The sequence below is a fragment of the Lissotriton helveticus genome, chromosome 2_1 (genome assembly GCF_964261635.1).
Source record: "Lissotriton helveticus chromosome 2_1, aLisHel1.1, whole genome shotgun sequence".
Lineage (NCBI taxonomy): Eukaryota > Metazoa > Chordata > Amphibia > Caudata > Salamandridae > Lissotriton > Lissotriton helveticus.
In genome coordinates, this window is record NC_136059.1 from 306,974,844 (window position 1) to 306,989,806 (window position 14,963).

The following is a 14,963-nucleotide window of genomic DNA, read 5'->3' on the forward strand; positions in this document are numbered from 1 at the left end:
TAATTTCACTTTCTTCTATCTCGATGTCCCTTATTAAGTCATGCAAGAATTATTAGACAGTTTGAAATTTTTTTTTTTTTCCTAAAAGGACAGTCACTTTTTTTTTCACATTTAAACTGCCAGAAGAAGATAGCTTACTGAGGCCAGCTCCTAAACAGTCAGCTGCTGGCTACTGATTTGGATCACTGCAAGTCCAACTAGGCCTGTGAGTTTGACCAGGTGTGTTAAATGGGCGCTATTAAATTGGTTTATAACAAATAATATTTAAATTCCTAGAGGCGATTTAGGTTGGGTGAGCACTATAAACTGAGTCCTGGTTATTGGAATGAAGGTTTCCTATTGTGGTTTTTGAAATGCAAAGCAAGTGTCTCTTCTGATAACGTGTTGATGTTTCTTCTCAGACATGGGCAAGTGCCACCTGACCAGAGGCAAGCAAGCCTTGGAGATCCGCAGCAGTCTGTCCGAGAAGAGGGCGCTGACAGACCCCGTACAGCAGTCGGAGTGCTCTGCAGAGTCCTTGACAAGGAACATGCAGTGGGCTAAAGCACATGGTAAAGGATGCCATCAGCATTGGCAGTTCATGAACATCAGAAGAATCTGTATGAAAGAGGATTTCAGAGGGTTATCAGCGGCAAACGTCCTGTGCAGAGGTGTTAGAGGAGGATTTTAGAAACATCAGCACTTTAGCTATTGTTTAGAGAATTGATATATGCAAGGAAATTATAAACCTTTTTATAAACTGGTTATCAGTGGAAAACAACGTTTTCCTACTCCATCTCAGGAAGAAACAGGGAGCTTCTCGAATATTTTGGTTGTGATTTTAAGAGTTTTGCGGGCCCTGGGCAAACCATATTTGGGGGGACCCGTGGCAGGACAAATCTGGATTATATTACTCGTTTCCTGCTAATTCAAGTATGCATGACGTCATACAATTCTAAATTACAATTTTAAAGTTTAACAGGGTCGCACACAAAAATTTGAAATATGTCTAACCCTGGAGGGAGAGAGGTTCAGATAGAGAAAAGGCCAAAATGGGCCAAAGAGAGAGACATTTTGTTTTCCTAAGGGGCCACTTGAAAGGTGGGGTTCTCCACTTTGCCCATGCCTTCAAACCTCTGTGGTGTTTGGGAGATACCTGAATCTCCTCAAATTATAAGTAAGCACTGATCAATCTCGTCAATAGGTTTATCTTTTTTATATAATAGAACGTGTGACTTTATTGCGGAGTGAGAGAGTTACCGAAAATTGAGCGGGTGCCCAGATGATGGATGGGTGAGCGATAGACATGCAGGTGGGTGGGCCTTTAGGAGTGGCTAAGTGCGTGAGAGATTGTGATGATGCATGATGAGTGCCTAGATGAATGGAGGGTGAATGAGTGCGTGAATGGATGAAAGACTGATGGATAAATGGATGGATGCATGGATGAGAGGGCAGATAGATGAATGAGTAAGTTGCTGGATAGTGATCTCTAAGTACACGATGTGTCACTTGCACTGTACAAAGGCAGAACCTTCAGTCAGACCTCCTTTCACGCCGCTCCAGTCTGTTCAGGCCCATTGGGTCCTTTGTGTCATCACCCAGTCACTCTGTCACAGCGCGTCTCCTTTTCCACAATTCTGATATTACATGTAATAGTTGCAAGTATGCAAAGGCAAAGAAATTAAATGCAGTAAAATTCTATGATTAATTGGTTGTTCTCATAGTGTAAAAATCACTTGAGCGTCTCATATCATGAGAGTCCCTAAAAGCTGGAACGCTGTAAAATTCCCAGTGTTCTTCAGAATATAATAGTGCAATGAACCATTATTTTATAAGTTTCATTTTCATGGACAATGGGGAGTGGCTGCAAACAATGAAACATTGTTGTTTTATCTCGGATAAGAAATGCTGATACCTCCAGCACATTCATTGAATGTTCTTTTTTTAGCCCATGCTTTTAACAATCAGTAGCACTGTAGTGGGTCAACTATGTGGCCCTCATCTTTTTGTGACACTCATTTTAGCAACCCTGGTAAAATGAAAGACTGAGTTAGTAGCAATCCTAGGTGTTAGAAATTAGGTTTCTGGTTGTCGGAGCATGCACCCTGTACGAACAGGAACCACTACTCTAGTCGTGTTAAGCTAAAAACATACTAAAAGATAACCTGTGCTCACTCTCTGGTAGCTTGACACATAGCAGGCAGGCTTATCTAAAGAGGCAATGTGTAAAGTATTTGTGCAACACACACAGAAACACAATGAAAATACCACAAAAATACTCCAAACAGGGTTTGAAAAAAATAGATAACATATTTATGAGTGAAATAAGACCAAAACAACAAAAATCCAATTAGTAGAACCGGAGTCATGAATTTTGAAGAATAAATCAAAAAGTAGAGCTTAGAAGTAAATATCCCTTAGGGGTTACTTGCAGTTGTGCTGAACCGGGCTAAATCCAAAGATAACCCGTTTACCGCGGCAAATAATTCGCCGCAATGCGGGCGTTCCACGGAGTGGGCGGGGCTGCTTCGGCAGTTGGCCATTCGCAGCACCAGGGAGGTAGTGCTCGCGATGGCCAACGGCCGACGGAAGCATGGAAGGGGTTAAAGCCGACTGCTATGGAGGCCAGGCTGGCTACTGGACTCATGCAGGTCCAGCTGAAAAGAAAAGTTGGATGGAGCAATTGTCGACGTCAAAGGCTCAATGCGTCTGTTTCAATCTGCGCAGGTGATGAAGGCTTTATTAGCGTACCCTTTAACGATGCAGGCACTAACCATCATCGTAGAGGCGATGTTGTCAATCCCCTCCTGTGTTCGCATTGAAGGGCAATGCTCGGGTTCCGGGAAGTGCAGTCGTCACTGCAGTGATTTTCTTGGTACCGTACAGCAGAATTCACTGTTCAAGGGACCAGGACTAGAAAAGCACCTCTTCGTAGGGCAGGATTCATGGATAGCAGAGTCCAGGTGCTGTTGCAGGGTTGAAGGGGGTCTTTGATTGCTCCGAGACTTCAGGATGGGGGGATAGCTAGCAAGCCCTTGGAATCACTTTGGGTGCAAGTGAGATGGGCCCATTCCTTGTCCTCAGCAGAGTAGAGATCAGCAGGCAGTAGGGCACCACAACAAAGCAGAAAAGTAATTCTTCCAGTGCAGCAGTTAAGCAGATTGGCAATCCTTGTAGCACAGCAGACTTTACTCCTGGCAGAGTTCTTCACAGCTCCAGTAGTATACTGTCTTGGTAGCATCAGAACCCCAGTACGTCTACCCAGTAGTAAGGGTGTTAGATTTGGCTGTCTCTGGTTGGCAGAGGTAGTTACTTCTGAGCAAGCAGGAAACCACCTCCTCTAGTTAGGGTAGAAGGTTACCCCCTTAGCAGCATTGCCGAGCGATTAGACTTATCTTCGAAGACAGGTATAACGCATTTATGAATATGTACAGTAATATCTTGACACTCTACAAATGGACACCACACCAGTTGTATGTGAAAATATAGCCTTCTTTATATAATCTTTATCATCAGGGCAATAACGGTAAAAAAGAATCCACAATAAGTTAAAAGAAAAAGGTAATTGTAAGTGCGTTGCAGCGAGACTCAGTTCAATCCAGTTTCGCGTGGCTGGTGCGACTCGGATACTCACAGTCGACATGGGGGTGATGTGGAATCAGCTGGTGCGATGCGTACGATAGTACGAGTTGGTTCAGGGGAACCGCGATGAGAAGCTGCTGGACTGTAGATGTCGGTACGAGGCATACGAGTCGCGCTGAAATACTGCTGGGCTGTGGATGTTGGTACGAGGCATACTTGATGTTCGGCTCGAGGTGTACGAGCCGCGCTGAAATACTGCTGGGCTGGAGATGTTGGTACAAGGCGTACTTGATGTTCGGCTTGAGGCGTACGAGCCGTGCTGATATACTGCTGGGCTGTAGATGTTCGTACGAGGCATACTTGATGTTCGTCTCGAGGCGTACGAGCTGCACTGAAATACTGCTGGGCTGTACAGGTGCAATGCGATGCGTACAGGAGGTAAGGTTCGTAGGGTGTGAGCCGCGACGAAGTCAGCAGGGCTCGTCAGATGCGATGCAATGCGTACAGGAGGTACGGTTCGTAGGGTGTGAGCCGCGACAAAGTCAGCAGGGCTCATCAGGTGAGATGCGAGGCGTACAGGAGGTACGGTGTGAAAGATGTGAGCCGCAACGAGGTCAGCAGGGCTCTTCTTAGTCCAAAGCAATCTAAAAACTACAGCCAAAAAGGCCCCTAGTTATAGGGCAAAAGGGGCCTTTGAAGTTGTTTGATCCGGCAGGGGTTCCCCGGTACCCAGGTCCTCATTGTGGGTGTTTCCTTCCCGATGACCCCTCTTTCCTTTGAAGGAGGGAGGCAGGGTTGTCAGACGCTCAGCGAGAAGTGGGGCCGGCACTGTGGAAGGCAGGACGCTCAACAGAAACTACTCCACCCCTCCCATCTAAATGCAGCCAGCTAACACCAGCCTCTGGAGACGGACCCAGACCCTGTCACTTTTCCCAGACATCTGACTACACATCTTCAGCAGCAGCACAGCAAGGTTTGGGTAAGAAAATAGTCACTTTCTAAAAGTGCTATTTCCAAGCTCAGAGTCTAAAAATCATTCCCCTAAAAGAATGCATTACGAACTCCTGAGTTCAGGGACACTCGTCCGGAATCTCTACCATTTTCCCTGGGTCAGATACGAATATAAGATGTCATGTTTATCAGAAGGAGCACTTGCACTGTGGCACTGATCAGCAGTGGCACAGTGCTCAGAGCATCTTGTCCAGCACAAAAATAGGTCATACTCGTAGGAGGCATAATGAAAATGGAAAGCGAGACGCATGCCAAGGATGCCAGGTCTAACACATGTCCCCCCCAGCTGAAAGGTGGGGAGAGCTACCCATCTCCTTGGGAGTTCTCTTCACTACAGTGGAAAAATCTGGACAGACCTTCAGCATTGGCGGGTCTGTGCCAGGGCAGTGTTCCACCGTGAAGCCAATCCCCTGTAGGGAAATGGACCACCTCAACAGTTTTGGATTCTCACCCCTCATCTGCATTAACCATCTGAGGGGCCTGTGGTCTGTCTGAACCCGGAAGTGAGTCCCAAACAAGTATGGTTTCAGCTTCTTTTGTGCCGAGACCACAGCAAAAGCCTCACGCTCAATGGTACTCCACCTTTGTTCCCAGGGTAGTAACCTCCTGCTAATGAAAGCTACAGTTTGGTCTAGGCCCTCCTCATTCAGCTGTGATAGAACAACCCCTAAGCCATGCTCTGAGGCATCCGTCTGGACAACAAATTCCTTTTTAGAAGTCAGGTGCCCGAAGTACTGGTGCTGTGCACATGGCAGTCTTCAAGGTGTCAAAAGCTTTCTGACAGGTGTCCGTCCAAATCACTTTCTTGTTTTGTTTCTTGGAGGTCAGTTCTGTCAAGGGCCCTACAATGCTGCCATACCCCTTGCCAAGTCTCCTGACTTTAGCCTGTAAGACCTAGGAAGGCCCTTACCTCTGTCTGGGTCTTGGGGGTTCCCAAGCTAGGATGGCATCAATCTTGGGTTGGAGTGGCGCTACTTGGCCGCTCCCTACCTGGTGCCCCAAGTACACCACTGAACCCTGCCCAATCTGGCACTTACTGGCCTTTATTGTGAGGCCTGCTTTGCGCAGGCCCAGCAACACTTCCCAGAGGTGTTGCAGGTTTTCTTTCCAATTGGTGCTGAACACTGCACTGCCTACTCCAGGTAGGCGGCGCTGGATTTCTCCAGCGCCGCCAGTACCCGGTTGACCAATCTCTGGAAGGTGGCATGGGCATTTTTCATCCCAAAGGGCATCACCTGGAATTGGTAGTGCCCATCGGGGGTGGAAAAGGCTGATCTCTCTTTTGCCCCCTCTGTGAGGGCGATCTGCCAGTACCCAGAGGTCAGGTCGAAGGTACTGGGTCAGATCCCAGGCGGTCAATGAGTTCATCTGCTCGGGTGATGGGGTGTGTGTCCGTCCTGGTGACGGCATTGAGTCCATTGTAGTCCACTCAGAACCTTAGTTCGAGGGTGGTACCAGGAGCTGCAGCCTTTGGGACCAGGACCACTGGACTGGCCCAAGGGCTGTCAGAGGACTCAATTACCCCTAGAGCAATCATTTTGGAGACTCCCTCCTTAATGTAGGCCCTGACTCTGTCGGTGACTCTGTAGGCCTTGTTACTCACAGGAGTGCTGTCCCCAGTGTCTACGTCATGGACACACCAATCGATGACACTGGGGACCAGAGAGAATAAATCAGAGAACTGTCTCAATAACTGGTGACAGTCTTTGTGCTGTTCAGGAGTCTGGGAGGCGGAGAGAATAACACCCTCTACTGATCCATCTTTCTCCTTAGCACACAGGAGATCTGGTAGAAGTTTGGTCTCCTCTTCCACTCCATCATCTGTTGCTAGGAGCATGTCCACTTCAGACCTCTCAAAATGGGGCTTGAGGCGGTTTACATGGAGGTCACTTAAAAGTCCACATTTGTAAAGCGCACAATCACCCGTAAGGGTCTCTAGGCGCTGGGGGCCGTCGGGAAGATTAAGCGAGCTATTGCCCAGAGTCACATGGTGCTGGGCTGACCTGCCGCCGGAGCCGGGGATCGAACCGTGGTCCCCAGATTCCAGCGTCAGTCGCCCTGGCCGCGGCGCCACACCTCTTCCTACTTAAAGGGTTTCTTGGAGACTGCATGTCCACCAGGTAGGTGCCTTGGCTCTTGCGCTCCACCACCTTGAAGGGACCGGTCCACCTGTCCTGGAAGCACAGGTTTCCACAGGTGCCATTACACATACTTGTTGTCCAGGCTGAAAGTCTACCAGAGTGGCATTCTGGTCGTACCAGTATTTAATCTCTTCCTGGCTGGCTTCCAGGTTCGCCTCAGCGAGTTCCCTGAATTTCCGAGTCTGATTCCTTAAGGCCAGCATGTATCTGAATACATCCTGGGGAGGGTTCCTGGGAGCTGTCTCACAGCCTTCTTGGACCAGACTTAGAGGTCCTCGGATGGGGTGGCCATAGAGCAGTTCAAAGGGGCTGAACTCTAAGGACTTCTGTGGCACCTCCCGGTATGCAAACAGTAGGCACGGTAAGAGGACATCCCACTTACGCCTCAGGGGCTCTTCTAGGCCCATAATCATGCCCTTGAGGGTCCTGTTGAACCTTTCAACCAGCCCATTTCCTTGGGGGTGGTTCCCAGCTGCTCTTCCCTCCCACAAACAACATAAGGACACACACGCTGGGCGAGGAGCTGTGACCGACCTGACCTGGTCAGAACCGTTCGCTCCACTCGCCGCGCAGCCCTCCCTGGTGTGCCCGGCCGCATTCATACATACTGTGCCTCGATCTCCTGCATCTGTACCATACCCCGTGGCTGGTATTGTATCTCCTGCTTAGCGTGCCTTGATTGACTGCATTGGCTTTGGTTCGTGCCAGCGACCCCCTGTGCCTGTATCACTGTGCCCGTGGCTGGTATCGTATCTCCTGCTTAGCGTGCCTTGATGGACTCCATTGGCTTTGGTACGTGCCAGCGACCCCCTTGTGCCTGTGCCATTATTATTGTTGTTGTTGTGCCCTTAGCCCGTCTTCCCTCCCCGCTCCCTGCCGCTGCTCCCCCCTGGCCCCACCCCCGCTCCCTCCAGCATCTCCAAATACGATCCCCTCCCCACTCACCACCCCGCTCACGCCTCCCAGCTGCTCCACCCTCGCCCCGCCCCCTCCACTCTCCACTCTCCACTTATGACAGACACACTTACGCGCAGCGAGCGCGCCCTATGCGCGCCGAAGGCCCGCCAAAGGTAAGCCCGTCTACGCCCGTCCATGCCCGGACCGCGCCCAGAGCCAGACACCCTGGCCTCCGCATAAACCACTCCACCCGCCTAACGTACGACGCCCCTACCCTCACTGCACTCAACACCGGTCGACTCCCCGACTGCCACCAAGCCTCCCCAGGTCGCTGCCATGGACCATTCTCCTGCCAATCCTGCAAGTTCTGCTGCAGCAGAACCCCCACTGCAACCACAAACACCAAACAGATCCCTAACAACAACCACCTGAAGTGCATCCTGCTCAACACCCGCTCGGTCCACAGACACGCCATTGAACTTTGGAACCTACTCGACACCGCATCGCCGGACGTCGCCTTTCTAACAGAAACTTGGATGAACGCCTCATCTGCGCCTGACATCGCCATAGCCATCCCGGACAATTACAAGCAAACACCACCAGCTGATCCGATCCACCAAGAAATCAGCATTCAAGGATCGACTCGACAACAACGCCCACAACAGCAAGAACCTCTTCAACATCGTCAAAGAGCTTACCAATCCCAGCGCCGGCACCAACGACATCACTCCCTCCCAAGAAATCTGCGACTCCCTAGCCTCGTTATTCCACAGCAAGATCGCTGACATACATAACAGCTACGGCGAACAATTCACTCCCCTCACCACCGAACTGAAGCCCCCCGCCTCCACCCTTTGCGCCTGGACCCCGATCAGCACCGAAGACACCATCCGCTTGATGAACTCCATCCACTCCGGATCACCAATGGATCCATGCCCCCACCACATCTTCAACAAGGCTGACTCCATCATCGCACCCCAACTCCGGGATATCATCAACTGCTCCCTCTACACCGCTACCTTCCCGGAAAGCTGGAAACATGCCGAACTCAGCGCCCTCCTGAAGAAGCCTACAGCAGACCCCACCAAACTTAAGAACTACCGCCCCATCTCGCTCCTCCCATTCCCTGCCAAAGTCATTGAGAAGACTGTCAACAACCAACTCGCCGCCTTCCTCGAATCTAACGGCTCCCTCGACCCCTCACAATCCGGCTTCCGAGCCAAACACAGCACCAAGACCGCTCTCATCGCAGCCACAGACGACATCCGAACACTACTCGACAACAGGGAAACAGCTGCCCTCATCCTCCTGGACCTCTCCGCAGCGTTTGACACTGTCTGCCATAGCACCCTTGTACAACGCCTCAACAACGTCGGGATACAAGATAAAGCATTGGACTGGATCATCTCGATCCTCGCCGGAAGAACCCAGAGAGTCCGCCTCCCCCCCTTCAGATCAGAGGCCACCGAAGTCATCTGTGGAGTACCACAAGGATCATCCCTCAGCCCCACCCTCTTCAACGTCTACATGAGCCCCCTCGCTTCCATCGCACACCAGCACAACCTTAACATCATCTCCTACGCTGACGACACACAGCTGATCCTCTCCCTCACCAAAGAACCAAACACCGCCAAAACCAACCTACACGAAGGGATGAAAGACGTAGCCGAGTGGGTGAGGAGTAGCCGCCTAAAGCTGAATTCAGACAAGACGGAAGTCCTCATCCTAGGATCATCCCCCTCTGCATGGGACGACTCTTCAATGACCCCTCTCAATGACCAGACAAGTCAACGCCGTCTCGTCATCATGCTTTAACATCTTACGCATGCTCCGAAAGATCTTCCGATGGATCCCCACCGAAACAAGAAAGACGGTCACCCAAGCACTTGTCACAAGCCGGTTGGACTACGGGAACACCCTATATGCCGGAACCACAACCAAATTACAGAAAAAACTCATTCAGAACGCCTCCGCCCGACTCATCCTAGACATACCCCGCCACAATCACATTTCCGGTCAGCTGAGAGACCTTCACTGGCTCCCCGTCAATAAGAGAATCAAGTTCCGTCTCCTCACCCACGCACACAAGTCCCTCTATGACCTAGGACCCAGTTACCTCAACACCCGCCTGACCTTTTACACCCCCACCCGCCAACTTCGATCATCCAATCAAGCCCTCGCCACGATTCCACGAATCCGAAGAGCCACCATGGGAGGAAGATCATTCTCCTACTTAGCGGCCAAAACATGGAATTCTCTCCCCACCCACCTCCGCCTTACACAGAACCACCTCTCCTTCAGAAAACAAATCAAAACCTGGCTGTTTGATAAATAGCGAAACCCCCCTCCCCAAAGCGCCTTGAGACCCTCTGGGTGAGTAGAGCGCTATGTAAATCTTGACTTGACTTGACTTGATCATGAGCCAGGCCCACTAGGAAGTCTCTGAAGCGTAGGGGTACCACCAGCACACAGGCTGAACCTAGCTCAGCGGACTTAGGCTCACTATATTGGAGACCATTATCCCAGTAGACCAAGTGTGACCCTGAATGATCACCTGCTGCCTGGGCAGCGGCCTTCTGCCGCTCACCCACGAGAGAGGGGCATGTGTTCTGCTCCTCGCAGAATCCCTACCTGGAGGGCCCACAATCTTGCTGCCACTGGGTCAGCTCAGATAGATCCCCCAGTTTGGCGATGTGTTCCCCTGTAGGTCCCAGGACATCCCCCACAGGGTTTGCCTCCTCCTGGGCAGTGGCAACTGAGGGTCCGGGTTCCCGCACTCCCCCTCCTCGCTCTCTAAGGCATGGGCCTGGGCCACTCTTTCAGCATCCAGGTTCTTTTGAGCACCTATCTTGGCGGCCATCGACCGAGTGGTGACGCACACCCACTCGGGCTGTCCTAACATCCCAAGGTGAGCCTTCCGCTCCACCTGAGCCCATGGAGAGCTCTCTAAATCGTTGCCCAGCAAACAATCCACAGGCATGGCGGGCCGGACAGCTACTTGTAGGGTGCCTGAGACCACCCCCCCACTCAAAGGGAACTTGAGCCATTCTGCAGAGACTCTCAGAATTGCCAGCAGCAACTACTGGACAGAACACGTGAGGTACAATCTGCTCCTCAGAGACTAAGTGACAGCTGACAGCGGTCACACTCGCACCGGTGTCTCTGAGAGCCCCCACCCTTTGCCCATTGATGGTCACCCACTGCCTGTATTTTTTAGTGTTAGCAAGCGGCTGGGTTCTCTGGACCATTTCTCCATCTCCTAATGAGACCAGGGACATTGCCACGGGCCCCCATTCCCCTGGGGCCTCTAACTCCTCCCCCAGAGCTACACTGGCTACCTGGCGTGGTGGTGCACCAGAGGGTGCTGGCTTGTTGTACAGGGGACACTGGGTATCATTGGCATAGTGGCCCTGTTGTTGACATTTATGACAGTCTATGGCACCCCTTTGCACAGGCCTACCTGTGGGGGCTTCGGGGTTTGTCACAGGGGGATGCTGGGAACTTCGCTGCTGGTTCCCTTGGGTGTTACGTTGGGGCCCTCCCTGGAACTCCCGCTGTTTACCCTGGTTACCCTGGTTTCCCCCCCCTCGCCATCGGGGACCCTGCCCACCCCTGGCATAGTCTCCTACTGGACCCTTGTGGACCCGGGTGCTTACCCAGCTGTCTGCCTCCACAGCAAGCCTCCTAGGGCTAGTAAGCTTGTTGTCAACTAGGTGCTGGCGCAGCTCTGCAAAACAATTTAAGGACAAATGCTCCCATGCTATCAAATCAAATAACTCTTCAAAAGTGGTGACTTTGCTGCCCTTGACCCAACCTTCCAATGCTCTGCTGTAGTAGTTAACATATTCTACCCAAGTAGTACCAGGGATTTTTTTGCAATTCCTGAATCTCTGCCTGTACATTTCGGGGGGGGGGGGGAGCCCATATCTAGACAATAAAGCATCTTTCATGTGGCTGTATGAATTTAGCACAGTGGAGGGTAGGTCTAGCAATGTATCCCTCCCCCCACTAAGGAACCGCCACCACAAACCTGCTCCCCAGTCCTTCTCAGGGACCCGGTGGGAGGTCATACCTACCTCATATGCTATAAACCATTGTTGTATGTCATAATTTCTATAGTATTCCTTTACTACATCCTTGGGGATGTGTACCCTGGCCTCTACAGGCGGGGGGGGGGGGTGGCCCACCTGGGGGACAGGCTCTATACTCCTAGCCTTGAGCTCTAGTTCCCTCAAACTCCTCTCATGCTCTAACTGTAGCTTTCTGCCTTCATGCTCCCGTTGTAACTTCTTCTCTTCCAACTCCCCTTGTAATCTCATCTCTTCCATAGCTAATTTCTTCTCTGCTAGTTTCAGTTGCCCTTCCATTTTGAGCCTGGTTAATTCTAACTCATGGGTCCTGCCTTTCTCCCGGTCCGCCAGCTCCTCTGGGGACAGGCCTCTTTCTGACACACTGTTACGCAAAGGGGAAACTGCTCTCTTTCTCTCTCCTGAGCCATTGGCTCATCCTGCTGCCCATCTCCTATGCCATTTCCTTCTACATGTTGTGGAGGATCTCTTGACTCCACCAAGGCCCTCAGCACCTTTTGGAGGTCCTCCTTTGTGTTGAGGCCCGTGGTTGCAATTTTAAATTCCTTACAAAAATTCCTCAGCTCCTTATGGGAGTAATTTTCCAGTTGTGCTTCCTCAAAGGTACGGCTTTCGACTGGCCCTGTAAGACTCATGGTTGCAGTGGGGATGGTACTCTTTCTCAATTAGCTTCCAGAGTAGTCGACAAAAAAAATTAAAATCACACAAACTAAGTGGTTACGTTATGGCCTACACTCGCTAGGTAGTAGGTCAGTAAATCACTGTACATAAACCATAAATGCAAGTTTGTATCCTTCCGTTGCTTCCAGTGTTAGATTTGGCTGTCTCTGGTTGGCAGAGGTAGTTACTTCTGACCAAGCAGGGACCCACCTCCTCTAGTTAGGGTAGAAGGTTACCCCCTTAGTAGCATTGCCGAGCGATTAGACTTATCTTCGAAGACAGGTATACCGCATTTATGACCATGTACAGTAATATCTTGGCACTCTACAAATGGACACCACACCAGTTGTATGTGAAAATATAGCGTTCTTTATATAATCTTTATCATCAGGCCAATAACGGTAAAAAAGAATCCACAATAAGTTAAAAGAAAAAGGTGATTCAAAAGTCCGTTGCAACGAGTTCGGTTTCGAGTGGCTGGCGCGACTCGGACACTCACAGTCGACAAGGGGGTGATGTGGAATCAGCTGGTATGATGCGTACGATAGTAAGAGTCGGTTCAGGAGAACCGCGATGAGAAGCTGCTGGACTGTAGATGTCGGTACGAGGCGTACGAGCCGCGCTGAAATACTGCTGGGCTGTAGATGTTGGTACAAGGCATACTTGATGTTCGGCTCGAGGCGTACGAGCTGCGCTGAAATACTGCTGGGCTGTAGATGTTGGTATGAGGCGTACTTGATGTTCGGCTCGAGGCGTACGAACCGCGCTGAAATACTGCTGGGCTGTAGAGATGCGATGCGTACAGGAGGTACGGTTCGTAAGTTGTGAGCCGCGGCGAAGTTAGCAGGGCTCGTCAGATGCGATGCAATTCGTACAGGAGGTACGGTTCATAGGGTGTGAGCTGCGACGAAGTCAGCAGGGTTCATCAGATGCGATGTAATGCGTACAGGCGGTACGGTGTGAAAGATGTGAACCGGGCTCTAATTAGTCCAAAGCAATCTAAAAACTACAGCCAAAAAGTCCCCTAGTTATAGGGCAAAAGGGGTCTTTGAAGTTGTTTGATCCGGCAGGCGGTTCCCCGGTACCCAGATCCTTGTTGTGGGTGTTTCCTGCCAGATGACCCCTCTTTCCTTTGAAGGAGGGAGGCAGGGTTGTCAGACGCTCAGCGGGAAGTGGGGCCTGTACTGTGGAAGGCAGGACGCTCAACAGAAACTACTCCACCCCTCCCATCTAAATGCAGCCAGCTAACACAGGCTCTGGAGACTGGCCATACCCTGTCACTTTTCCCAGACATCTGACTACACATCTTCAGCAGCACACAGCAAGGAAATAGTCACTTTCTAAAAGTGCTATTTCCAAGCTCAGAGTCTAAAAATCATTCCCCTAAAAGAATGCATTACGAACTCCTGAGTTCAGGGCCACTCGTCTGGAATCTTTACCATTTTCCCTGGGTCAGATACGAATATAAGATGTCATATTTATCAGAAGGAGCACTTGCACTGTGGCACAGTGCTCAGAGCATCGTGTCCAGCATGAAAAAATAGGTCATACACGTAGGAGGCATAATGAAAATGGAAAGGGAGACCCACGCCAAGGATGCCAGGTCTAACAGGGGGTAATCAGCCCTTGCTGTGGGGGGAACAGGACACTGCCTATTCAGGTGAAAGTATCCTGCACAGGAAGAACTATCAGAATGCAGATGAGTTCTTGGTCACACCCACCCTTCCCGTGTTTGAGGCTGTCTAGAGGGAATGCACAAAGTGTAGCTGTCACCCATCCCAGACGTGTATTGTAGTCAGGCTGCAAACCACACAGAGAAGGAAGTGCAGAGAAAATGTCCATTTTCTAAAAGTGCGAAAAGAACAATTGATTGTCCGAATGCAGAACCATATCAGAGATCTGGACCTAAATCCATAGTTGTTTTGCTTACCTGCCTTTCCAGTTTGAACACAGCCATGTGCAAATCAGTCATGATCCTGTGCCCAATAGGAACAGTCCAGCCCGAACAACCAGGCCAGTTCCTCCCTGGACTGGAAACAAGCATCCTAGGGTCGCTTTCGGGTTTTCACTCCTCATCAGCCAGGATAGCTTGACTCCAGTAGTATGGAGAGCACGGGACCCACGTCTGGGCATACCCGTCCCACTCTGGGGTTACAAATGCAAAAAACAATTGATGGCCAGAATGCAGAACAATATCACACATTCACCCCAGTATAGAGATCTGGGCCTAAATCCATTATTTATTTGCTCACCATGCCATTCCAGTTTGAACCCTGCCATATGCAAATTAGTCTTGACCCTGCACCCAAATGGAACAGTCCAGCCCGAAACTACCAGGGCAGGTCCTCCCTGGACTGGAAACAAGCATCCTAGGACCGGTTCCGGGGTTTCCCCCCTCATCAACTAGGATAGCTTGACTCCAGAGGCATGGAGGTGAGCAAAATAATGATGGATTTAACCCAGATCTCTTGGCTGGTGATGAATGTTTTGATTTGTTCTGCATTCCGTCCATCAATTGTGTGTCTTTTGCTTTCCCGCCCTAAGTGCGCCGGGTATGCCCAAACGCGGGTCCTGGGCTCTCTGTGCAACTGGATTCAAGCTATCC

At 50.7% G+C, this 14,963-nt stretch overlaps 1 protein-coding gene across 2 annotated transcripts in view; it reads left to right on the forward strand.

The window, feature by feature from the left end:
• The window catches only part of MALT1 (MALT1 paracaspase), a 716,169-nt gene that overhangs the window by 663,343 nt on the left and 37,863 nt on the right, over positions 1–14,963 (forward strand). For both annotated transcript variants that reach the window (XM_078674893.1, XM_078674892.1), the window contains one exon: positions 402–551. In XM_078674893.1, the coding sequence (XP_078531019.1) occupies positions 402–551 (150 nt within the window). The remainder of the gene's footprint in view (positions 1–401; positions 552–14,963) is intronic.